We start from the raw sequence: 27,918 nt of genomic DNA on the forward strand, positions 1-27,918 counted from the left end.
AAACGAAATTGAGTTATTTGTAGTGAGGTGGATGGACCTAGAGTCTACCATACAGAGTGAAGTAAGTCAGAAAGAGAAAAACAAATACTGTATGCTAACACATATATATGGAATCTAAAAAAAAAGGTCATGAAGAACCTAGGGGCAAGATGGGAATAAAGATGCAGACCTACTAGAGAATGGACCTGAGGACATGGGGAGGGGGAAGGGTAAGCTGGGACAAAGTGAGAGAGTGGCATGGACATATATACACTACCAAATGTAAAACTAACAGCTAGTGGGAAGCAGCCAAATAGCACAGGGAGATCAGCTCGGTGCTTTGTGACCACCTAGAGGGGTGGGATAGGGAGGGTGGGAGGGAGGGAGACGCAAGAGGGAAGAGATATGGGGATATAATAATATGTGTAACTGATTCACTTTGTTATAAAGCAGAAACTAACACACCATTGTAAAGCAATTATACTCCAATAAAGCAATTATACTCCAATAAAGATGTTAAAAAAAAAACATAAACATGAAAACAAATTCTGACTACAGTCAACTAAAAGAATTTAAAACTTCATCTTTTTTGGTTATTCATTAAATTTTAAGGGGTGTATTGTCATTTAAATTTTTAAAAGTCAGCATGCCTCTAAGTCTTTTGAAAAGACTTTCCCTGATACATATCCTAGAACATATCAAATGACCTGCTTAATCTGAGCAGTTTTTAGTTAAATAAAAGCTTGATGATTGAAATAAGTTCACTGTCCGAATGAAGTCATGTAAAAAAGAAGTTATAATATAAATAAGGCAAACATTATTATGCTATTTGGAAATTTAATACAAACACGCCTCAAAATTATTGCGGGTTCAGTTCCAGATCACCACAATAAAGTGATATCACATTAAAGCAATCACATGAATTTTTTGGTTTCCTGAATATAAAATTATGTTTACACAATACTGTGGCCTATTAAGTGTGCAATAAGCATTATGTCTAAAAACCCAATGTACATATCAAAATTAAAAAATACTTTATTGCTGAAAAATGCTAATTATCATCCAAGCCTTTAACAGGTCATTAATCTTTTTGCTGGTGGAGGGTTAGAAATACTGAGAGTTACCAAAATGTAACACAGACAAAGTGAGCAAATGCTGGTTAGGGAAATGGCACCAATAGACTTGTCAACGCTGGGTTGCCACAAACCTTCAATTTGTAAAAAACACAGCATCTGCAAAGCACAATGAAATGAGGTATGCCTGTATTTATTTCTACTATGTCATTAATATTATTTGAAAGCTAAACACTGAACCAAATAGGAAACACCAACATGACTGGGAATTATGCAAACTAGAGCTACAGAACCTATCAAAATATCTATGTTTAAAAATGTTTTTTAATTTTTTTCTCAGATATAGAAAAGCCATAACCTGAATGTGGAAAAACAAAGTCCAATTAATTCCAGTATATGCCCCTTTTAAAAAAATATTTATTTTATTTATTTATGTTCTTTATTTTTTTTGGGCTGTGCTGGGTCTTCATTGCGGCATGTGGACTTCTCTCTAGTTGCGGCATGCAGGCTTCTCTCTAATTGTGGCATGCGGGTTTACTCTCTCTAGTTGTGACTCGTGGGCTCCGGGGCACATTGGCTCTGTAGCTGTGGGGCGCAGGCTCCAGGGTGCATGGGCTCTGCAGTCACGGCGCGCAGGCTCCACAGCACGTGGGCTCCGTAGCTTGCGGCACGCAGGCTCTCGTTGAGGCACGCCGAGTTCAGGAGTTGTGGTGTGCAGGCTTAGTTGCCCCGCAGCATGTGGGATCTTAGTTCCCCGACCAGGGACTGAACCCACGTCCCCTGCATTGTAAGGCAGATTCTTTACCACTGGACCTCAGGGAAGTCCCATATGCCCCATTTTGAGATTTCTGCTATTTCAAACTCAAGAGACCTTCCTCTGTAATGTAACCACACACTAGCTACATGTAGTGACAACAGCCCAAGAGGAATAGTTGAACAGCAGCCTCAAGCAGTAAGTGCTAAACAGAGCTTGAGCAGGATTAGCCCTTATTATTCTCTGACCCTAGACCAATACAAACAGGCATTCAAGGTCACACACAAATGTGCACTCCATCCAAATAAGCAAAAGGATAGAGATAAAAAGTGAAAGTTCTATGGAATACACAGAAAGTTTAGACATCTCTTCAAATGATCCTTGAAAGTAAAGCCACAATAGATATAACTAGTTAGACTTTTGAATAGAGGCTGAAAAACTTTTTAAAAGAGCCAGTGCCAAAGTGTTAACCCCTTTTCATACTAAGTCTAAATGTAAACCAGCTATATTTTCCTGAACATAAAGGCTTCACACTATAATATTAGGAGATCAAGGCTGGAAATGAAGCAGCACGTAGCAGAAAGCCTTGCCAAAGCTGACAGTTGTTACTGATGTATATACCACTTGGCACATCAGTACATCAATGATGCTATCACCAAAGTAGAGATCTACATTTTCAAACATTCTTATCAAAGCCATTAAAATGTATATTCCAGGGGCTCCCCTGGTGGCGCAGTGGTTGAGAATCTGCCTGCCAATGCAGGGGACACGGGTTCGAGCCCTGGTCTGGGAAGATCCCACATGCCGCGGAGCAACTAGGCCCGTGAGCCACAACTACTGAGCCTGCGCGTCTGGAGCCTGTGCTCCGCAACAAGAGAGGCCGCGATAGTGAGAGGCCCGCGCACCGCGATGAAGAGCGGTCCCCGCACCGCGATGAAGAGTGGCCCCCACTTGCCGCAACTAGAGAAAGCCCTCGCACAGAAACGAAGACCCAACACAGCCATAAATAAATACATAAATAAATAAAAATTGTATAACTTTAAAAAAAGATTTATTAAAAAAAAAATGTATATTCCACCATTATCTTTTTCTTCTCTCTTAATGGCTTCTAAACTTTGTAGAGCAAAGGACACTATCAGTAAGTATTTTCTGAGATTTAATTGTCACCGTCCACTTACATAAAAATACATAAAGACTGAAACTTCTTCAGATAAAAATTACAAAAACTTAAAATATAAAACAGACCCAGACAAGAAGGTTAGCTGTTGCTAAACTTTTCTATTACAATACAAACTTCATTATAAGCTTTAATAACAAAAAAAATTCATCAACTCCTAAAGAGTTTGAACCTAGCAGCACATATATAATACCTCCAAAAGAATCACACACACACTTTCTAGAGAAGTAAAATCCAATCAGTCCCAATTTTCCATTCTATGAGGGAGCAAAAGGAACCCACATGAAATACAGGAAAGAACCTAGATCTTAAAAGCCAGAAAAAGTCTGGATTCATCCTTGGCTTCTACCGTGACCTTAGAAAAGGTACATTACACTGCCGTAAGCCTCAGTTTTTTCATCTTACTGGTGATATCTACTCTGAAATAATATTTAAACCACTTAGAACAGAGCCTGGTACACAGAACTGCTCCACAAAATTATTTTCCTTCCAATGAACTGCGGCTTCATGAGGTAGTCCTACACAGATTTACAAGAGAACAAAATAAGCTTCACCCTTGTTTCTCCATAAATTCAGATGATTTTCACTGATGAGTGACTTCAGGGAAGATACTATTATTTTTCAGACACAGCTGGAATGACAGAAAATTAGCTTAGCCCTCCCAAGCACCTCAGCCAGTATTTCATGTTGAGAAAGTAATAAACAAAGTACCTTGAGGGACAAAGATCTCTGAGTTGTCTGGAAATTATTCCAGCCTGAAAACATTCTTCTACAAATCGCTCAAGCACAGAGTATGAATGTGGGACATCCAGATTAATGTCTGGAATTTCATTGTAAATTCTCTCATAACCCTAAAACAATGGAATTACAGAGTTGTTAGCCCATATAAAATACATAATGCCATACAACCCATCACTATTATCAATCTATATTTAAGGCCAAATGTTCATATAATTAGACTGCAGTCAGATCCGAACCTTGAAAAGTACGAAGAGTAAGTATATTTTTTACAGAATATTTTCTTTAAAACTGTTCTCTCAAAAGAGCTTCAGGTAGACATTAGACGTTGGACACATTTCTTCCCCATCTACTTCTCTATAATACATTTACTACATTTTTAAAAAATAAAAGGCAAGTAAGAACCTCACCAATATTTAATAATAATGCATACAATTTTAAATAGGAATAAATTAAGTACTTTATAAATCTGTTTGAAATTCATGTTTCTCTCTAGATATAAAAAAGAAATTATCATATCTTAGAACTCTTGAGGAAGAACACACACACATCACATTTTTCAAAATACAGGTTCAAAAACACTGGAGTATTTATTACTTTCCAGGAAATGGCTATAAAAGGTTCAAACATAAACAGTACCATTAAAAATATATATATATATATACACACATACATATAGGCATAATATTACTACACAAGCCTAAAAGAAAATTTCATTAACAATTTGTAATCTGTATTCAATCACATATATTTAAGATGTAAGCCTAAAAATTGTTCAAAATAATGTTATACTTACTCTTTTCATTTGGTCTAGAGTAATGGTAGAAGATTTCCAAAGAGATTTTAATAAGTCCAAAATCATCTTAAATGTACTTTCTCCAGTTGACTCTAAAACCATTACAATGGCCTAAAAATTGAATAAATGATTGAATTATTGCTCATTTTCATATAAGAAACTGCTCCTAAAATCTATCAGTGCTCCTAAAATCTATCAGATCTCATCTCTAATATGTATATATATGTATATATATGTATAGATGAGGATGATTATAATTATAATTTTTGTGACTTTCTGTTTGAATAAAAAAAAAAAATCCCACAAGGATTCGGAAGCAAAAAATATACAAATCAATTATCATTGCAAAGTAAAGGAGCTGTTACAGTGGAGGATTACTGGACTGAATGTCAGTATTATGACATAGTATGAGTGTGTTTGGTAATTGCAATCATTGTTGCTTTTGTTGTGGTCATCCATTTACAATGCTTGGCATCAGTTTATTTATCTCTTGTAAAAATAAAATACAGTGTGTGTGTGTGTGTGTGTGTGTGGAAAAAATCAATAATAAATAAAAGATGAGGAAACTAATACTTTAAAAGTTAAAATGAATCACTCAAAAGCACACAGATGAGACGTGCAAGGCTAAGATTTAAATCTAGAAATGCTAAACATTATCTAAGTACTTTTCATTTAACTCAAACCTCCTGGCATTATCATTATCTGAGATAAAATGACAGATGCTACACAGAAATTAAAGCCAATGCATTTTGTTAACATATTGCCAAATACCTAACACAATATGTTGAGGGGGCATATTCTGGAATGAAAACATTATTTTAATAAAGATATTATAAAATAAAGGAAAAATCTGGAAAGTACATATCATGAATATGAATGTTTTTATGAAGTTAAAAATACTCTTACTGTATGATCCAGAAATTCAACACCTAGGTATTTACCCAAGAAAAATGAAAAGATATGTCCACACAAAACCTGTGAGTGAATATTTATGACTGGTTTTTTTAATAATCACTCAAACTGGAAACAATATGGTAGGTCTATTCAATGGAATATCACCCAGCACTAAAAAGCGAATTTACTGTTACATAAAATGACATGGACATATCTTAAAAGCATTATGCTACCTGAAGAAGGTCAGACACACAGTATGATTCCATTTATATGATGATAGTCTGGGAAAGGCATAACTATAGGGACAAACATTAGATCAGTGGTTACCAGGAGATGACAGTGGTAGGGGAACAGGTTAGCCCCAAACTTTTGGAAGTGATGGAAATGTTCTATATGCTGAGATAGTGGTTATGTGACTTGATACATTTGTCAAAAATTCATTGAACTGCACAGCTAAAGAGTGTATTTTACTCTAAATTATACCTTGATAAAAAAAAATTGTAAAACCCTCTCCCCCTTAACATTAAAATTTTTAAAAGAAAACAAAAATGTATGTTATTAAAGAAGCATTAAGTCACTGTGGTGCAAAAAGGAACAGTTAATAATTCTTTTTGGAACGTCAAAGTAATCTTACTTCATATACAAGCTCATGGTGAAAATGAGGTACTTCCAGTTCCTTAAGGCAATGTTCAGCTTCAGATATGTCTCCAGAGAGTAAATACTCTTTCAGCAGCATATCAATCTATTAGATTTAAAGATTAAGATGTGTTAGAATTCTTGATTTTTAAAAAATTCTGTTTTGCCTAAGGATTTATTTACCCTCATCTTAATATAGTACATGATAAATAGGTCACAAACAGTTGTCTAAGAATAGTCTTGACATGACACTATCATAACAAAATTTTTTAATAATTAAAAAGCAAATCCCCAAATTTTAAATGGTTCATAGTCATGAAGGGAATGCAGTGTTTCGGTGTGTTTCAATAATCCATCGCGATCGATGAGTAGACTTAAGATGTGTTTGGTCTGAGTTGTGACCATAATGCTTCAATGCTCCCTGTAAAACAAGGGACCTTAAATACCACTAGAGGGCACTAACTGAAAGTCTCAAAATGAATTTTTAAAGTGGAGCAAACCCATTTCCATCAGCATGACATTAAGTGGGAGCCAAAAAATGAGAGATAATAGGGCTTTACTAGACAGGGCAAAGATTTCCAAAGCAGTTTTCTCTTTTCTCTACAACTGAAGATTTGAGGCCCATTATTTAAAACGTTCGTCAGTAATTCAGCTTCCAGTTATAGCTAAGGAGGCAAGTCTTGACTCTCCTGTTGAAAGTTGCACAAGAACATCTATGGCTCCAGAGAAAAAGAGGAAAAGTTTTTCAGCACAAGAACTTCAACAAGGAATGTTCTCCCCTATACATCGCCTGTTAAAATCATCTTTGCACCTAGTAGACACTCAATGAATATTGGCTGATTGAAATCTCATTTAAGTATGTTCTACTTCCAACTTCTACAATGTATTTCCATTAAAAGTATAGTAAAATTTGATCAACAGAATACATCTTGATGAATAATTCCTATTATCATGCTTTAGGAAAATAAATATTTAAAGCATGTTACTTGAATAAAGTATTTTCACTTTATAATTATAAACTAATATATTTATTATTTAAATTACATCACTTAGTTTTTTAACTTTGTTATTAACTTAAAGTATTTAAATGTTTCCCACTGGGTTCCATGCATTGTTGAGAACGATATTATAAATACATGTATATATTTCTAAAAGTCCTCTCTGTCCAACTCATCCTTCCATGTAAAATAAATGAATATCCAAATAATGTCAACCTCAAACTCATATATTGGTAGTTTTATTTCAATTTTCATCGTGACCATTTTTTTTTGTTGTGATAATTCAAATACCATAAAACAGTTTGGCAGTTTCTCAAAATATTAATTTTGAGAAGCATTATCATCCTAACAATACTAAGTCTTTCAGTCCATAAACATGGGATATCTTTCTACTTATTTAGGCCTTATTTAATTTCTTTCAACAGTGTTTTGCAGTTTTTGGTGCACAAGACTTGCACTTCTTTTGTTAAATTTATTCCTTTGTATTTTAATTTTTATGCTATTACAAATGCAATTGTTTCTTAATTTCATTTCAGACCATTCATTGCATTGCTAGTGTACAGAAGACCTAGAATTAAATTCTGTACACTGATCTTGTATCCTGCAACTGTGCTGAATTCGTTTATAATAGTTTGGTGTTTTTGTTTTTTTGAGAATTCACTTGGATTTTCTGTACACAGATCATGTCATCTGGGAACAGAGATAGTTTTACTTCTTCTTTTCCAACTTAGATGCCTTCTATTTCATTTTCTTGCTGAACTGCTCTGGTATTTCCACTGTTTTTATACCTCAATTTTTGTAATAACTTTTAAATTTTTTAAAAACAGATATTGCAATCATGACATTACAAACACCAACTCACCTACCTTAACATATATAAAAACAAAACTGGTCAAAGCTCTAACAATATTTTGAGCTCCTTAACACTCAAACTTGGTATACATATCATTAAAATATTTATTAAATATCAAAACTATAGTCACATGAAAGATTATACTCAAAAATCAGAAGCACATGTACTATATAAATCTTCTAATTTTCTTAAAAATCTTCAAATAGGATTAACTACTTTTTCTGGTTTCTTATTATAGAATATCACTTTGCTGCCAGAAGAAAAAATCCATAGAGAATAAATCTGGTATTAATGCAAAAACCAATTGCTTTTTCTTTTAAAGAATGCATACAGGTAGTGAACTTCCCTACAAAAATCTACCACTCTGATCTACTCTAGTGTTCATAATGCATAACTTACAATCTGAGACCATCCAGTTTCAAACTGCTCTTATAAAAATGGACATTTATTGAATAACTACAAAACACAAACTCTTATTTCAACAGTTTGAAAAATTTTAAATTCCAAGAAAAAGACTTTAGGTATTCCTTTGAGGTTCCTACACAGCCTTCTTCACAAAAACCCCTTTAACTTCATGAAAGCCCCTTTAACTTAACACAGTCTTATTTTTAAGTCAGAGAAACCATAAAAATTTAACAATGACTATATAATTATTGTATAATTTACAGCAAAAGGGCATAAAGCCAAATATATAAGGATTATTCCATTTTCCATTTGCAGCTATAAAACTGAAATTAATTTTTGTCCACAAAAATACCAGCTAGAGGGCAGAGTTTGTTTCCCTAAAGAATACATATAAATTAAGCTAAAGACAATGCCCAGTAGTTACCTCTTTAACAAGGTGGTTAAGAGACTGCTGCCCACCTCCAGAGCCCCAAACACTGTCCTTGCGCTTTCCACCTTTAGACATACTCAGAAGCACGGTAGCCTTGTCCAGAGCAGCTCTACAAAAAAAAAAAAAAAAAGTTAATTTTGACATATGGACATGCTTGAGATTGACCAAATTATGGATGAAGTTGGGGGAAAAAACCCATATACACTAAAAGTTTTCATATAACATAAAAGCAACCTAAAGTTCAGAAGTCTCTTAAAAAACTATTTTTCAAGATAAAAAGTTGGGAACAAAAGAAGTTGCTTCTCATATTAATATTCTCTCACTCATTTCCATTTCTCGGTCAACAAAAGTCTAATAACGTTATTTCAAAATTACTGATCTAGCCTGAGAAGGAACGTTTCACCCAAAACTAACTTTTACATAGATCCATGCCTTTCCACCAGCGCAATCATTCCACTCTGACCTGAAGTAGTCCTAGAAAATTAATATCTATACCTGTGAAAACCTAAGACATGGCTAAGTCCAAGTCTAAGTTTCCAGGAAGTTATGAAAAATCATAGAGCATAACTCCCAAATATCACATTTAGCTTATAATTATACCAAAGAACAAAAGTGAAAAACATTATTTCCTAAGACTTCTATAGCAAATAAATATAAAATTGAAAATAGGGCTCCTTTGTTAATACTGTCCATCTTATTAGAATATTAATTACAGAATATTAAAACCTAAAGGGACCTTAAAAAACATTCCAAGTCCCATCCTTTCATTTTATAAATAAGGAAACTGAGGCCGAGAGAAAAGTGGCTTGACATAAAGGTAGCTAACAGTTTAGCTAAAACCCAGAACTTCTGCATTATAGTACTGTCTTCTTTCTGTTATATCATGTCAAGAATCTCTCAATTTTGTTTTAACGGTAAAGAGTACACAAAAATGACAAATAGGTGTCCACAAAGTCTGATTAATTCAAGTGTCATTTCAAAAGAATCCTGCAGAACTTTCCCCTATTTTGAAAGTCTAAGTAGGAAAATTAATTTACTTACCTAGCCTGTACACAATCTACAGTTCCTTTGTAACTATCAATATAGGTATTACATAAAATTCCATCTCCAACAGCTCTAGCAATAAACTGGCCCACCAACTATAATAAGAAAAAGAAAAAAAGAGCTATATAAAAAAATCTAAAATAAAGCTTTATAGGACACAATTTCTAAAAACATAAATGATGAAGACTGGTTGAACTACACAGTCAATACCTAAGACATGTTGGAGTATTCAAAAAACACCTATTTAGCACCTACTGTTTATGCCCGGCATACACTCCCACATCTTAACCTTCAAGTTAAAAGCCATGGGGGCATAAAACATCTGTTTTGCTCACTACTGAATCCCCAACACGTTGTACACTGCTTGAAACATAGCATATAATCAAAAATACTTGCTAAGTCAATGACTTAATAGTCAAGAGAAACATCTCTTCTGGAAAGAAAAAAAACTGGACTATGGTCTCTCAAACCTGTTTGATTAAAGGAATTTATCTGAGGGGGAAAAGTTGTGCAGAAATATTTATCTGAAAGTATGTTCATAGCATTATTTCTTAAAAAAACTGGAAACAACTTAGTGTCTAACAGTAATTGTGTGGCTGAATAGTATGTATGTAAGACGGTACACCGTGTGGCCAAATATGTTTACCACATTTTATGGTGTAAGAAAAATCAAGTTTACCAAGTAGCATATACAGTATGATTCCACTTTTTATTAAAACAAAAAACGTAAGGATATGTAAAAACCGTATACTGATATATACCCACAAAAAGTAGAATGGAAGATTTAAACACCAAAATGTTAACAGTTAACAGTGGTTATTTTTGCTGGCCTTTCTTCCTTTTGGCTTTTCTTTATTCTTCAAAACTTCTATAATGACTATTAACTTATGTACAGTTTTTTTTTTAAAGTATGGGTATTGGTATAAAAAGAAAAAAAATTCATGTTTGAATCACAGCTCAACACTGACACAGACTACTTACTGTCTGTCACAGGAAAGTATAACAGAAACAGCATTTATGTTAACCTACCTATAGTCTATTCCTAAATTAATGTTTAAGTAAAGTGCTCCTACCTTGCTTTAAAACTTTGTTCAGGTAAATAGCAACGATTTCACACATTTTCAATTTCAAACCAGAAAGTCATATTATAGTGTCAGCATGTATTAAATCTAATAAAAGTAAAAGGCTTTGAACAGAATCTAAACAAAAGCATACATAAATCATGAATTTTCTAATTATTTCCCCACAAAGCTACAAAAGGGAACAATCTTATCATTATTTTTATAATAAACATTAGTGAAGCAAACTCAATCCTCAATTATAACAATCTACATTTTTAAAAAATCCTAGCTCATGAAACAGCTTAACTACATGTAATAGAGAATATACAGACAGCAAAAAAACATGACCTAAAAACTATACAGAGCATGGGGGGAAAAGTAAGATATAAAATTACAGTGTGATGAAAACTATGTTGTGGGGGTAGAAACAGCTAGGGAAAAATACACGAAAACATTAGAGGGCTATCTTTGTGTGACAGGGAATATGGGCCAGTTTTTCTTCTTTCATCTAATAAAATTTCCTAGGAGTATGTATTAGTTCTATACTTGCAAGTGAAGTAGACGGAGAGAATGAACAAGAGGAAGAATCATACAAACCTGTGGTGCTCTAGGAGTATCCAATGCTAATTCAGGTAGATCTTTCAACAATTTATCAAATGATTTTTCTACATCATTTGTGCTCATTACTGTCCCACAAAGGTCAGAAAGAAGCTTAGATGTCATTTCTCTATGACTAGCTTTTCCCTCCAACGCCAATGACACTGCCAACACTGGTACTCCACTTTTCATTTCGCCAAGATTTAAATCTCTTAGCATTTCCTATTCAAAAAAAAAAAAAAAGTATGTCACTGCCTATAGTTCAATTTAATTTTATTTTATTTTTGAAAAAAATCAAGATATTACCCATATATCCTTCTCTCTCCTTGACTGGAAAAAATCAGAGAAGCACTCAAAATTTGGGGATAAGATAAATACATCTTTTTCTACATATAAATTAAATACTGATCCACTTTAAGTCAAGCTTCAACTGTCTGAACATCACTAAACTCAAGAATGTGAATTACACCTAAAATAGTTTATTAAACTACATAGTATTGCTAAGTTTGGTGTTAGGAGTTAACTAACTCTCTGCCTTATACTCTATTACTTCTAGAAATATTGTTTTATGAGCATTTGTAGGGAAATTCATTTTACATTATCATAAGCTGTTTATACTCTCTTCACCCAAATATTTATACTTTCATATAAAGTTTAAAATGAGATCTTAAACCACTGTTTTTAAGTGGGATTATTGTTTTAAATGCCGGGATAAAGTAAAATTTTCTCTTAAAAAATATAATAGCAGCAGCTAATACTTACTGACCACTTACAGTATATCAGGAATTATAACAGCCACCTTAGTTTATACTCTTTGAGGGAGGTATTATCATCATACTCACCACACCCAAAGCACAGAAAAATTAAGTATTTGCTGAGGGCACCCAGAGGAGTGCCTAGGTTGGAAGTGGAATATAGGCAGTATGACCATAGAGACTAACTTGTAACTCAGTTACTTAGAGTAACGACTACTAACAAGGACACCAGTTAGGTAAGCTGGACAAATACTTGGTTTTATTCCTACAAAAACTCAAAGCTATCAAACCTCGTATTATCAGACAAACCAAGAAAACCCAGTCTGAATTAAAATAATCTAAATTATAAAAGTCTTCTATGGAGATGCAATTTTATTACTTTAAGTCAGTAATACTAAACTACTGAACTAGACCAATAATTTTATTCTACCCTTTTAGATTTACTTCACAAACAATTCATAACACAGTAAATGTTCCCATACAAATTATGCTTCAAAAACACATTTGTGGGGCTTCCCTGGTGGTGCAGTGGTTAAGAATCCACCTGCCAATGCAGGGGACATGGGTTCGAGCCCTGGTCCGGGAAGATCCCACATGCCGCAGAGCAACTAAGCCCGTGGGCCACAGCTACTGAGCCTGTGCTCTAGAGCCCGCGAGTCACAACTACTGAAGCCCGCGTGCCACAACTACTGAAGCCCACGTGCCTTGAGCCTGTGCTCCACAACAAGAGTAGCCACCACAATGAGAAGCCCACGCACCACAACAAAGAGCAGCCCCCGCTCACCCCAACTAGAGAAAGCCCGCGCACAGCAACCAAGACCCAAAGCAGCCAAAAATTAAATAAATAAATTAATTAAACAAATTAAAAAAAAAAACAAAACACCACACATTTGTTCTCTTGATTTCTGTATGCATTCTCTTCCAAACGTTTGTATCTGTGTTCTTTTCTGGACAGAGTACAAAGATAAACTTTATTCTAGTCCTAAGCATTGAAATGAATGTCAAAAAAATGGAACTGAGGCATTTTTAATGAGATCCCTAAGGACATTTTAGAAGGTACATAAATGCCTTGAAGTTGTTAAAATTATATTTTATAAACTATCAATTATAAAAATGCTATAATTATAAAAATTATTAAAATATTGTGTTGTGCCACTTTTCAGAGAAGAAAATGGCACACAGCTCTCATCAGATCCCAAATAGGTAAGAAGTGGTCTAAATAAAATTTTAGGCCATTTCTTAGTTAGAAATTCATTTATGCATAAGAAAATGCTTAAACTTTTTCAGTGATCCAAGATCATTCTGGATATGATGTTTTGCTTTTAACAGTGTCTGCTCTTCTATATTAAATAAATTATGCTTGCAAATTTAAACCTACCGCAACTTCATTAGTATCTCCGTGCTCAAAATATTCCTGTATGATTGGTGTTAAAGTCTTCTCAAATGCCGTTTCATCCAAAGGCAAAACTACAGTTTCATAAACACAGTTTTCCTGGAAAGGGAAGGGGCAGAAAGTTATAAATTAAAGAACAAAATATTCAGATAAACTGAAATTGTTTCACAATTTTATACTCCAACTGGTTAGTAATACCCATTCAGGGCAAGAAAAAGAGATGCTACATGCTTTGATCACTTATATAATATAAAAACAGAATCTATGTCACTGTTCTTTTATAAAATCTGAATACAATAAACCAATATACAGATTAAAACCACTAACTACAGCAAATATATGACTTGCTTCTGATCCCCCATATCTTGTTAATTTTTTTTCTCTCTCCCACAAAACCAATACTTCAGTGACCAAAAAGCTTTAAGCTTCCTATAACACCTAGTATTTTCATTAAAATTTCACTTAAAAAAAAAAACAAAACAGCAGGAGCCAAAGCCTTCATGATTAGTATTATGATAATAAAAAAGCCCTTATAACAAAAATCAATGTTGTAGTGACCAAAAAATCTCTAAGGAAAAAGCACTATTCAACTGAAATTTCAAAAAGAATAAGATGTCCAGTAATCTTCTATCCCCCCTTCTCTGCAAAAAAAAGCCCTGAAATGTTTATATGCCAACTTGTGACTGGCTTCAGTCTAACAACATACTTTCAAGTCTTTCAAGACTATATATTAAAATTAGAACATTTAGCAAAGATTTTATAGTACTTGAATCCTACTGGTTTTAAAATATATTTCTCATGTTCCCTTAGAAATATTTCCATGTCTAATTAAATTCAGAAACCAAGTGAAAATTATGCATACATTACTATCAGTTAACTTGGTTTTCTAATCCAAAATTAACCTAACAGTCTGAAAGGACTAAATATATATATGATTTAGATATACATACTAATGTGTGTAATATGTGTACACACATATATACACACTCATATTATATACATATCAGATACTCACGCAAATTATAATCACACATTATAAAATTATATATATGATATGAATGGTATAGCGTATAGATACAGAATACCTGATTTGACAAATATATGAGTATACTACAAACATGAGATCAAAAAGTTTTTAAGTATTTTAAATATATATTACAGAAAGTAAAACACTTCCCACCTGGTCATCATCATAGTTAGGATCTTTCACATCCACCTCCTCCACATCATATACCTGTCCAGGTGTACCCCAGACACCTTTGCCTCCAGCACCACCTGAAAAAGTTTAGAATTGAGAAAGGAAAGAGCATAATGTCCATAGTTCATAAATTTTAATTGAAATGTGAAATAATTCTAGATGTTCAGGTGTTAATTCAATAGCAGTTAAAAAACGGTATTTTAATTTCTATGCTAGTGATTTTGCCAGTTGAGAATTATATGTTAAACCTCTTTTTATTCAGATCACTGATTTTTCAGTAATGATTAGATATTAGTTTATAACCTATTTCCAAAAAAGCAAGTTGAAATAGCCTACAAAGTTAAAACTAAAAAGGCAGATGCTTTAAAATAAAAGCAAAAACAAACAAACAAACCAAAAAAATCAGAAAAATAGCTGTAGTGGTGACCTCAAGGCAAGTGATACTGCAGTGGAGCTCTAAATTCTATATGACATATCTTGGGAACAGCAACAACAAAAAAGAAATATGTTGAACCAGTAAGATGTGGCATAGAAAACTCCACAAGGGAGAAATTATTCAACAAAGAAGTACACTGACCACCATCAAATGTTTTAAAGTCAAATACTCTTTAGATATAAAAAGAAACAAATACTTCAAAACTAGAAATATGTTACAAATAACTAATTGCTATTTAAGCATTAACAGAACTAATCATCATTTCTACTTCTCTACATACAAATTCACCAGCAGAAGTTTAACAATTCCAACTTTCAAAGTTGCTTTACTAAATAAACTTATTGAAATGTTTTTATAAGCTCAATATATTGCATTATTTTTAAAGAACTTGTACAGTTATCACCAGTTTTGGGGGGGAGGTTTTTATTTTACACATAGAGTATAATTCTTGCCACCAGAGCAAAACAGAATCTGATAACTAGGTTTCATTTTGACTCAGCCAATGGTTGCAGAGCCATTCAACAAGAATAACAATTCCTGACAGGGCACAAAAACATTTTACAAGTATCCTAGGCCATAATTTGAAGCTCCCACCATTCAGAAGCTGGTGAAATCTCAACAAATTGCATCAAAATTCTACTACAGACAGAGGCTGACAGCCCCTCATTCAACAAATATTTAAGTACCCAGATTGCTAGTCACTACTCCAGGCACTAGAGATACAGCAGTGAAACAAGACCATTGCACTCCAGTACCCAAAACAAACAGAGCTGAAAAGAACTCAGAACCAGATCTACAAAATTATTAAAATTCTGACCCGGATATTACCAATCAAATTATATTTATCATGTATTCTTAACAATGGACATAATTAATTAGATTCATTAGATAACAGACATGATGAATTTCTGACCCTACTTCTTTCAAGCAGAATTAGAGAATACATGCACAATTCACAACTGTGAAGAACACTGCTGTGTATTTTGCTGGAAATATGAGATAAAGTACTGCTCAAGAAAACTAATCTACTCAAAACAAGAAAAAAAGGTTCAACTTAAACGAAAAAGTGGTACGGTCCTCAGATTATTACTATGTAAAAACATACACAAGCCATAAAACATTATCATTGTTTAAATTTCTCTCATTCTTAGAACAAGGAAACTGTAGTATAAGAATCAGACAATATTTTTTCCATTTGTGTCTTTGGACGTGGTATATACTAACCTTTCTTTGGTAGTCCCCTTCCTTTCCCAGATCTGGATCGCCTATCTAGCAACCTTCCCTTTGGACTGGTTGGTACAGTTACTCCACTTCTAAGGCCTTCACTTCCGTTATCACTGACGGAATCGCCTCTGCCAGAGTCCCGGGACGAGTTTTTCCGTAGCCGCCTTTTCGCCTTGGCATTAATTCTAGCTTCATTAATGGAGGATGCCGAAATCCAATTTCCATTTATCTCATTCTTTATTTCCTCAGTCCCAGCATTTTCTTCATCGCCAGAAAAGAGAGAGTCACTTAAATTATCAGGCTCTTAAAAAAAAATGAAGGAAAAGAATTCTAAGTAAGTATTTTAACCATCTACTGCTATACTAGTTATAGTCATAAGTTATACTAAGTTGAATCACATGAAATTATCATTTTTATAGGTTACAGTCACATATTGGCAATTTCATATAGCTCAGTCCAATACATGACAACTAACTAGTAGTACTTTTCACATTATCATGCCAAATGAACTAAGAGATTGAATGTTAATGAAAAATTTTACTGAAAGCATGTTATTTCATGTGTTTACATCATAAAACCTATGTTAATATAAACACCAAATACAGTACAAAACCTTTGAGACTTTATGAGCTTAGACAGTCAAGCAGTTGGAGATAGTAAGAAAAGACTAAGGATCTTTAGGGAAGGTAGATAAACTAATATTTATAGAATGCCTATTTACCAGGCACTAGGCTGGGCACTTTGTCATTTATCCACAAGTTTGAGAGCTATTTACTACATTACTTATACAGATAAGGAAACTAAGGCTAAGACTGTTTAAATAACTTGCCAAATATCTCATCATTAATTGTGGACACTTAGAAAATAGTACTAATCCAAAGAGCGTGAAAGGCATTTAGCAAATACGTGATCATATACGATTAGTGAGCCAAACTGCTGATGCTTCACTGCTTTCAAAGAAAGCCATCATCTCAAAGTTCTAATTCATCTCTCCAAACCTGACTCACACTACTTACCATTCTCTGAAAATCTTCCAGACTGTGTAAGATTTGTACATTATCCCCTGAAAGACAGCAACATTTGGAGTTCCCAAAGGTCCTCCGTTTAGAATGTCATCCTCACTGCTCTTTTCAGTTCCCAAAATCCTTTAGGATATACAGCTGGAGTCTTACTTCCTCCATGAAAACTTTCCTAACAATTCTAGCCACAATAACACTCATACACTGCTCATTTACCACATCATGGAAATCACTTTATTTCTTTTCATATAACAGTCATTGCTTTTCCAAATAAGTCATAAGCCTCAAAAGAGAAACCATGCCTATACTGTAGTTTTTGTATCCTCAGCACCTAGCAGAGTATCCTTTATACCATCAACTCAAATGTCAATGGAGATCAAATGACATGGAGACACTCGGCATTACTCCAAAAACTTTTTAAGTCAGAAAGCTACTGAATTAGTTATCCCCGGGCCCAAGTTTTGTTCATTATGGCTCACTCAACTCTGAGCTGAATCCCTCAAATGTTTTTAAATATTCCTAATAATTAGGATGTGTCAAGTCTATATGCATGGGCTTTAACATGTTTTTTTTTAAAGGTAATATGTAGAAACTAAAAATTTTTTAAATCAACCTATAAAAAGAAGCATAGATGTGTTAAAATCTTTACAATTCTTGACTAAAAGTATGAAAGTTAGTAACAAACCCTGTGGTAATCAAAAAACAAAACACTAAGTAGAGCCAAATTACTTTGGCAGTCTCATAAGTAGTCTGCTGCCTTCAGTCTTCAAACCTTTCTCCAAACTGCATGGAAACTGATTTCTCCCACTAAAAACCCTTTGAAGGTATTCCTATTGGGTTGAAATAAAGTGTAAACTCATGACATTGCAATGTTAGGTCCTTCATGATCTTGCCCCAATCACTAGAATAGCTGCTGACCACTCCCACATTCAAATGGTCAGAGCTGAGATTTGATATCATAGGTAGATGATGGGGGAATTAGTTTGTCAGAGGAATACAGGATATATTAGAAAAAAAGAGAAATTATAAAATGAGAGACCAGCTAACAAAATGTTGCAGTATTCAGTCACAAACTAACTGGAAAGGGCAAGGTTAATAACTTTGGGGTAAATAAGAAGGTGACACTTTCAAGGAAAAAATAAAGGGGTTTCAAAGAGAATAAAGAATAAAACAGTGTTTTAAAAGTTTTTAGACTAGGAAAGGAAGCCAGTGTTAGGAGGGTCAGTTTGGGACATCATCATAACTAAACTACTATGACTAGTAGTAACAACAGTAGCAGTAGTCATAGTAGTCGTATTACTTCTTCTATCATTACCATCAGTACTGTTACCTACTATATCAGGTTCCAAGCACTTTACATACATGGTCTATAATCCTCATAAAGCTCTATAATGAAGCTGTTTATCCTCATTTTTCAGAGAGAAGATGTTTCATAAAAAAGTTATATATCTAAAAAGGACTGTGGCCAGGATTCAAACCCACATTTGAACCTTAGACGACTGTAACTATAGAAAATACAAAGTGAGAGTACTGCAGAGTGGTGACAGCTAAGGAAACAGGCAACAAGGGAACGAATATAAAGAGAGAAAAGAATAAGAGGAAAGGGAAGGAAAGACCAGAGATCAGACAAATCAGATGGCATTTCATATAAGAGTGGATGATTGAAGAAAACATTAAACATCTACCTCTAACATATTGCTTTCATTATTCTACAATTAAGGTAAGCTGCCACAACTAATCCAGAAGATAAAGGCCTCTCTTAGAATGCTTTAAAATGTCCCTCAGAGTACTAAAGTATTCAAGTATTCAAGCAATCGTATTTCCTACACTTGAGTTTCTTCTCTTCAACTATTTTAATATCCTTTCAAATATACATTTATGTATCTACAGCAGTAGACACATCTAGATATATTTTATATATTAGGTCTTATAATTTTTAACCCATGTTTGTATCAATTGCTCTTTTATATTTTGCTATTCATACTCACCTAAGTTTTGGGGTTCCATAACCACTACTGATCTGACTTTAAGAAGAGCAAAATTAAAAAGATAAAAACCCTGAGTACAGAATCTGGTGACTTCAAAATTGTTTTCTACTGTGTACTAATTCCCTCTTTCTGAATTCTCTGACATCTCAATAACCAACCCAACTTATATTACACCATAGTGCCAGACGATCACATTTTCAACTACTGGTCCACTGAGTTACATAATTATAATTAACAATATTAGCTCATTTTCATTTGTGACATACATAATACGTGCTATGGGCATGACACACATGCATGGTATCTCACTTAATCCTAACAATAAATCTATAAAGAGGGTATTTATAATCCCAGCTTTATACACGAAGAACAGAAGGTCAAAGAAAATAACCCACTTTCCCCAAGTAACAGAGCTGGTAAAAGTAGAAGTTGGAATTAGTACACTAGTCTGTCTGACTTGGACTATTTGTTACAGGAAGCATTTATTGCAAAGAAGGTCTGTCTTAGGCTCATCCAAGTACTTAAGTATTTAAGGAAGTACTCAGCAGAGGCATCAAGAACAAGATTAGAACAAGGACTTGTTATAGTTAGAAAACAAAAAGTATAAAACTTAGAGCTGTGCCGTCTAATAGAAATATAATGCAAGCCAAATACGTAATTTTAAATTTCTCAGTATTCATATTAAAAACTAAAAAGAAACAAGTGAAATTTATCTTAATATATTTTATTTAATCTAATAGATCCATTATATCAATTCAACATGTAACCAACAGAAAAAATTACTGAGGATTTCATCGCTTTCTTTCATACCAAGTCTCTTGAAATCTGGTATGTATTTTGTACCTACGATACATCCCAATTCAGGTAAGTCACATTTCAAGTGCTCAACAGCCATATGTGACTACTGGCTATACCAGACAGTGCAGAGAAGAAACAATTACCTATCTGTGAAATATATTCTTAAATTTTATTATTATTACCATTCTCACCTCAATGAAGCAGGGACGTGATACCAATTTATAATCCTAAAAAACAAGTACTCATACAGCTACTGTATATAAAGCAGCACCAAAATAATCATTAATTATTGTAGTAATTTTTTTCAACTATAATTTTCTAGTACACTTTAAATCAGGTTCGTAAATACAAAATAGCAAAGACTGTTCAACTTAAAAGTGTGCATTCAGATCAAAGAAAACTATGTAACTGGACACAACAGTGAAGTAAAGTCACTGAAAACATGAAGTTGTAGTATTAAAAAATGAAATACGTTAAACATATTTAAATTGCAGAGATTTTTTTTCAATATTAATCATAGAGCAAAGAATTATCTAAAGTGTACCAACATGAAAAGTTCTCACTATGGACACTATTTCAAAATCCTAATTAACTCTCTACAAAGATTATTCTGAAAACTATATATACATTTTAAGTGATCTGAAGTTATTTAGCTTTTGGACATCTATTCCACAAAACCGTTTTTATGATAATAATGTACTACTGAAGCATTATGGAAAATCAGGGAAAATACAGTTAATTTGTAATATATAAATTATTAGTTAGGAAAGATATAAAAGATACCAATAATAGTTTATATTATAGAGACCACTAACTAGCTCACGTGAGAACAGTAATGCGCAGGTTCACTCTTCTTCTCGCCTTCTACACCACAGAGTTTATTATGAATAGTGGAGAATAAACATATGAAATATGAAAGGACAGGCAGAAAAATACAACGTGATGAATTTCATAAAAATAAGAATCACAAACTTGATTTTGAAAATATGACCTGTTTTCTTATAGCATGAGTAAGATGGTTTTTAAAGTAAAGAAGTTTTCATAAAATTTGTTATGGCCTGAAACTTGCTCACAATACAGTCAAGGTTCAAGATATTATTATTTACCTGTAGGGTTTACATTCAGTATCTGCTCGTTTTCTACATCCATCATTCCTTAATTTCACTCGCACTGATTAAATTACCAAATGGAACTCTTCCTCTGGGATGTATTTCTTTAAAAAGAAAAAAAAAAGCTTCAACGTCTTCCAAACTGATATAATTAATGTAAATTCAATTTACTTCTCAGACTGTTAAAAAAGAAAAATCACTACATAATTCCATTTTTTTTAAAGTGTTCACTTTACTTTCAAAGAGCTTCCCCTAACATTTGGTTTCAATCTTCTTGATAAGTTTATCTGTGTCAAAAAAAAAAAAAAAAGCCTATATTTCTGAATGTGCCAAAGCACCCCTTTAACTTGGAATTAAAAGATGTTTGCTACCGTACGACCCAGCAATCCCACTACTGGACATACACCCTGAGAAAACCATAATTCAAAAAAGAGTAATGTACCACAATGTTCATTGCAGCTCTATTTACAATAGCCAGGACATGGAAGCAACCTAAGTGTCCATCGACAGATGAATGGATAAAGAAGATGTGGCACATATATACAATGGAATATTACTCAGCCACAGAAAGAAACAAAAGTGAGTTATTTGTAGTGAGGTGGATGGACCTAGAGTCTGTCATACAGAGAGAAGTAAGTCAGAAAGAGAAAAAAATACCGTATGCTAACACATATATATGGAATCCAAAAAAAAAAAAAAAGGTTCTGACGAACCTAGGGGTCGGACAGGAATAAAGACACAGACCTTCTAGAGAATGGACTTGAGGACACAGGGAGGGGGAAGGGTAAGCTGGGATGAAGTGAGAGAGTGGCATGGACATGTATACACTACTAAATGTAAAATATATAGCTAGTGGGAAGCAGCCGCATAGCACAGGGAGATCAGCTCGGTGCTTTGTGACCACCTAGAGGGGTGGGATAAGGAGGGTGGGAGGGAGATGCAAGAGGGAGGAGATATGGGGATATATGTATATGTATAGCTAATTCACTTTGTTATAAAGCAGAAACTAACACACCATTGTAAAGCAATTATACTCCAATAAAGATGTTAAAAAAAAAAAAGATGTGTTTGCTATACATGCTTATTTCAAGTTAAAGGAATATATACACATTCCAAATTTTTTAGCAATACCAGGCCTCATAATTAATCTGCTATACATAGATATTGATTAGTTCGTTACCAATGAACTATAAGAACTAGTACTCTAAAAAAAAAAAAAAAAGAACTAGTACTCTAAAATGCAAACAACACAGTTTGGGTTAAAAAAAAGACATGATTGTCTTATTTTTCACACTAAAACATATCTGAAGGCAGATAAATCTGCCATTTCATCACGTAGGCATCTGTAATTACTGTTGTAAGACTTTGAGATCAGGAGAATTTTTTTTTAACATCTTTATTGGAGTATAATTGCTTTACAATGGTGTGTTAGTTTCTGCTTTATAACAAAGTGAATCAGCTATACATATACATATATCCCCGTATCTCCTCCCTCTTGCATCTCCCTCCCACCCTCCTTATCCCACCCCTCTAGGTGGTCACAAAGCACCGAGCTGATCTCCCTGTGCTATGCGGCTGCTTCCCACTAGCTATCTATTTTACATTTAGTAGTGTACACATGTCCATGCCACTCTCTCACTTCGTCCCAGCTTACCCTTGCCCCTCCCCGTGTCAAGTCCATTCTCTACATCTGCGTCTTTATTCCTGTCCTGCCCCAGGTTCTTCAGAACCTTTTTTTTTTTTTTTTAGATTCCATATATATGTGTTAGCATACAGTATTTTTCTCTTTCTGTCTTACTTCACTCTGTGACAGATTCTAGGTCCATCCACCTCACTACAAATAACTCAATTTTGTTTCTTTTTATGGCTGAGTAATATTCCACTGTATATATGTGCCACATCTTCTTTATCCATTCATCTGTCGATGGACACTTAGGTTGCTTCCATGTCCTGGTTATTGTAAATAGAGCTTCAATGAACATTGTGGTACACGACTCTTTTTGAATTATGGTTTTCTCAAGGTATATGCCCAGTAGTGCGACTGCTGGGTCATATGGTAGTTCTATTTTTAGTTTTTTAAGGAACCTCCATACTGTTCTCCATAATGGCTGTATCAATTTACATTCCCACCAACAGTGCAAGAGGGTTCCCTTTAGGAGAAATTTTTTAAATCAGCATTTTCTATAATGAGAGAATTACTTTTATAATCTGAAAAACCCATTCTTTTTTTTTTTTTTAATCTTACCTATTTAAGAAAAGAGTAAGTACAATGACATTAGCATCTCTATATTTTAGACCTTGGTTTCAAAATGGCTTAAAAATTATTAATGCTGGAAGGTTCTGGTTGATGAAATCAGTTACCTTTTATTTAGACAATTAGTGATAAAAATCAACTGTTATTTGTAAAAAAAAAAAAAAAAAAAGACTATCAAAATATATTTTCATAAAAACTATTACCAGAAGATGTAACCAAATGCTATTTCAGAATCTCTCTGGAAATATTTTTTAAATAGTGGTTTAGAATACTTAAGTATTTATCTGTTTAAGTATTTATCTGTTTAAGTAACACAGGTTAGATATAAGTCCTTCCAGCCATTTATAATCATTTCCCCAGCAGTGTGACCTTTTTTTAAGATATAAAGTGCACAAATTAATAAGAATGACTAATTAACTACAAAAACGCATTTAGTTTTTATATAACATAACCTACTGTCAGTTGTCATTTTAGAAAGACGATACGACGCCTCCTGGAACTCAAAGGGAAAACTGACTTTTAAATTCCTCAATATATACCATTCTAACATCTTACAAGTTTTATACCCCTTTTCTCCAGAAAACTTCTCCTTTCTCCTACCAACTTCAGATTTAGGGGAAAAAAATGAACCTTAGAAATAAGTACATAGAGATAAATAAAGATATATAAACAAAAATAGTTTGCAAACCTAAACATTTAGTATCCTCCAGGGCTGAAAATGCCTTATCTGTTTTATTTCAGTATATGAATTACATGTTATAGGAAAGTGAAAAATGTCACATGATATGTATGTGAGATTTTTAAACTGGAGTTACATTTAAAAAATCATTTTCATTCTTGATACACATACAATCTTCAGGAGAATACTTTCTGCAGAACCTAGCTAATAAAGGAAATGATTATAACTAATGTTTTAAAAGCCCTTTATAATTCAAAAAGAATTTTACATGCATTATTTCACATACCTCTCAGAACAATCTTGAGGTAGGAACTCCACTTCACATACAACTAAACAGATTCAGAGAAGGTAGGTGACCTCTCCAAAGAGAGATAGCTGCTCACTGGAAGAACCAGGATTAGAACCCAGACCTTCTAAATCCACTACTGTTTGCACAAGTTCAACGCAAGACTTCAATATCCCACAGGAAGACTCTTTTTTAGGGTTAACAGAGAGAAGCTTACTAAAATACAGACTCCTACTGTTATAACAAATTTTTAAATACTGCTTTTCAAACACTAAAAATAATATCTAAACTATTACACAAACGACAGGCAAAGAAAATTATCAGGTAATGACTACAAATAACTTACCAAGTTTGCTTTTATTAAATAATTATCACAACAACAAGAAAAAGTCCTGTCTGGGTCTTTTGGCAATGATAACACATTCAAGAACTCAGGCACACTTGATATCAACACAGGTGTTTTAAAAGAGTTTACAGAAAGATAAAGATGTGTTCCGTGTTTTTACTCTCTTCAAAGTAATGAGGGTTTCCAGTTACTTAACAATCCTTAAAATTTTTGCCCCAAACTTAAATGTAAAGCAAAAAATCTAAACTCCACATCCTTCATACTAAACCATAAAATTAATTTTCAGTAAGAAAACAAAACTGTAAGTTAGACAAAAGGCTGAAATTAAACATTGTTTTCATTCTTCCAATGTGTTTCACAGAAACATACCATCAGAAGTATTCAATTGCCAAGACATTTACTAAAAGATAGAGTCTGGCTTTCCCACCCCACCTCCCACCAAAAATCTATTTCCTGAAATAAACCACTTCGACATTTTTTTGGAGTCAAGTTTAGGCCATATATTAACTAGTACTTGTATTCATTCCAGGGCTACAATCCTAGCTAACTAGCCATTTAAAACAAAATCTGCTAAAAGCATTCGACCACAATGATGCAAAAATGAGCAGGAAAGAAAAGTATCAAAATATCATTTATTTTTGCACTCCTAACAACCATGTTTCCTTTCTCATAACTACAGCAGAAAAACCAATCAAAATATAACTCAAAGACCCCTGCTGAGATATTAAGGAGTTTAATAAACCTGGAATAAAGGAAAGTTAAGGGTATAAATACCAATAATTTACAACACATCTGCAGTGGTCCTTTTTTTAAAAAAAGTGAATGGTGGTTCCTAAAAAGCCTTACATTAGCAAGAATGCCAAAATTCTAAAACTTAACAGTGAAAATGCAACGAAAACACAGGCGGTGACTTTTTTCTCCCCCAGAGGAAGGTGTATTTTTAATCATTTTAATCATCTGTAGATATCACACAGTTGCTAGCTACGCGGTCAGTTCTCACTAGGGCGTAGGGAGACAGGCGATTTTGACGTCTGCAGACAGTTTTGAAGCTCTTGGAAAAACAAAAACCCTCCCCTTGAACACTGCAGCACCAAACTGACAAATGCAGCCTACACAGCAAGCGTTTCACAGAAGGGGGCTCCCTTCCTGCCTTTGTTTTCTCCAGGAGATTTCATTTAAACTAAACAAGCGACCCTTTACCCGACCAGGGGGGCCGCGAAGTACGTGCAGGGCCGGGGCGGCGGGCACGTGTCCGCCTCCCAGCAGCCACTCCCGCCGCGCAGGCCGGGACTCTCGCAGACCCCCTCCCAGGCCGACCCCCGGGGGATGTTGGACCGGGGCGGCCGGAGGGCCGGGTCTGGGAAGACGGGCCGGGGGCCGCATCTTCAGGGGGGCCCCCAAGGAGGCCAGGGGGCGGGGAGGGCGCAAACCTTCCTCACAGGATTTCAGTCAGGCCAGAAACCCGCCTCCAGACGCCCACCCTCAAAGGAAAATGAAAACTCGGCCTTCTGGGGGGCGAGCGCCCCGCTAAGCCCGGAGGGGGTCCGGGAGGCGGCGGGCCCGCGCCGCCACGCTCTGGGCCCAGGCCCAGAAGGAGGGAACCGGGGCCAGGTCTCCGCAGCCCGGGGCGTTGGGGCGGGGGCGGCTGGGCCTGCCGAGCTCCAAGGAGGCGGTGGACCCCCTCCCCGCCGGCCCGGACCTGACCCGGCCGCGGCCTCCACGCCCCCAACCCCTCCCAACGAGCGGCTGCCTCCGAGGAGAGACAGTGGCTGCGGGAGAGGGCGCAGTCCTCCCAAGCACATGACCCGCGCCGCCGCTACTGACCCCTTGGGCCGCCGCCGCCGCTTGTCCACGTCCCTGGTCCGCCGGCCCCGACGCAGCACCTCAGCCCCTGCAGCCGCCTCGAAGCGTCTCTGGCCAGTTTTGCTCTGTTTTTGTTTTGTTCTACCCAGTAACACGGAGGCGACAGGTCGGCGTTTATTGGCCGAGGCGAAGAGGTCTTTTGGCCAATCGTGGCGGTAGAGCGGGAGTTGCGGAGGGAAAGGGAGGGCAGTGTAACGTGGAAAGCTGGGCAAGGGCGCGGGAGGGCGCATGCGCTTCGGGCTCCGGGGCCTGGCTGGAGAGGGAGCAAGAGCGGGGTGGGAAGCTGGAGTGGGGGGAGGCTGGGACGTGCGGCGGGAGAATTGGGCTGCGGACTAGGCTGAGGCCGCTCACCCATTCCCCTCACAGGCCGGTCAGAAACTCGGCGGAAGCAAAGGCTTTGGGCTTCCTGAGGGGCCCTGCCTCAATTTCCCGACACTCCTCAGGGGGATACCCTTAACCTCTACAGTTCCTTCTCTCGCTGGCCCCTGCTCACTCCTTAGCTCCTACTGTGTGCAAACCCCATGCTAAGAAGATTTGCGAATGTGCTCAGTCCTTTGAGGTTGAAATCACTCCCATTTCACAGATGAGGAAACAGACTCAAAAGCCCTTTGAAGTCCCGTTGCTAAGTATGACTAGTCGGGTCCCTGGGGTTCAAACTCACACAAGTATATGGAATCTAAAAAAAAAAAAAAAAGGTTATGAAGAACCTAGGGGCAGGACAGGAATAAAGCCGCAGATGTAGAGAATGGACTTAAGGACACGGGGATGGGGAAAGGTAAGCTGGGACAAAGTGAGAGAGTGGCATGGACATATATACACTACCAAATGTAAAATAGATAGCTAGTGGGAAGCAGCCGCATAGCACAGGGAGATCAGCTCGGTGCTTTGTGACCACCTAGAGGGGTGGGATAGGGAGGGTGGGAGGGAGACGCAAGAGGGAGGAGATATGGGGATATATGTATGCATATGGCTGATTCACTTTGTTGCCCAGGTGAAACTAGCACAACATTGTGAAGCAATTATACTCCAATAAAGGTGTTTAAAAAAAAAACAACTCACACATTCCCGGCTCCAAGGTTGAGGATTTCAACCATGGCTATAATTTCTTCATTGAACCTTTGGCCTCCCGTGGCTG

The 27,918-nt window shown here is 35.5% G+C and overlaps 1 protein-coding gene across 2 annotated transcripts in view; it reads right to left on the reverse strand.

Annotated features, from left to right (window-relative positions):
- The window catches only part of PDCD4 (programmed cell death 4), a 29,227-nt gene extending 2,074 nt beyond the window's left edge, over positions 1-27,153 (reverse strand). Inside the window, exons 1-11 of one of the 2 annotated variants that reach the window (XM_007173075.2) lie at positions 26,745-26,882; positions 21,353-21,459; positions 16,442-16,744; positions 14,764-14,858; positions 13,569-13,682; positions 11,436-11,657; positions 9,775-9,872; positions 8,728-8,842; positions 6,046-6,153; positions 4,518-4,628; positions 3,695-3,834 (exon numbers count right to left, since the gene is read on the reverse strand). In XM_007173075.2, the coding sequence (XP_007173137.2) occupies positions 3,695-3,834; positions 4,518-4,628; positions 6,046-6,153; positions 8,728-8,842; positions 9,775-9,872; positions 11,436-11,657; positions 13,569-13,682; positions 14,764-14,858; positions 16,442-16,744; positions 21,353-21,398 (1,352 nt within the window). In that variant the 5' untranslated portion in view covers positions 21,399-21,459; positions 26,745-26,882. Of the gene's footprint in view, positions 1-3,694; positions 3,835-4,517; positions 4,629-6,045; positions 6,154-8,727; positions 8,843-9,774; positions 9,873-11,435; positions 11,658-13,568; positions 13,683-14,763; positions 14,859-16,441; positions 16,745-21,352; positions 21,460-26,744 lie in introns of both variants that reach the window. The other variant, XM_057530404.1, reaches the window with a different exon arrangement.
- Positions 27,154-27,918: the final 765 nt, after the last annotated feature.

Source organism: Balaenoptera acutorostrata, chromosome 16, assembly GCF_949987535.1.
Source record: "Balaenoptera acutorostrata chromosome 16, mBalAcu1.1, whole genome shotgun sequence".
In the NCBI taxonomy this organism is placed as follows: Eukaryota; Metazoa; Chordata; class Mammalia; order Artiodactyla; family Balaenopteridae; genus Balaenoptera; species Balaenoptera acutorostrata.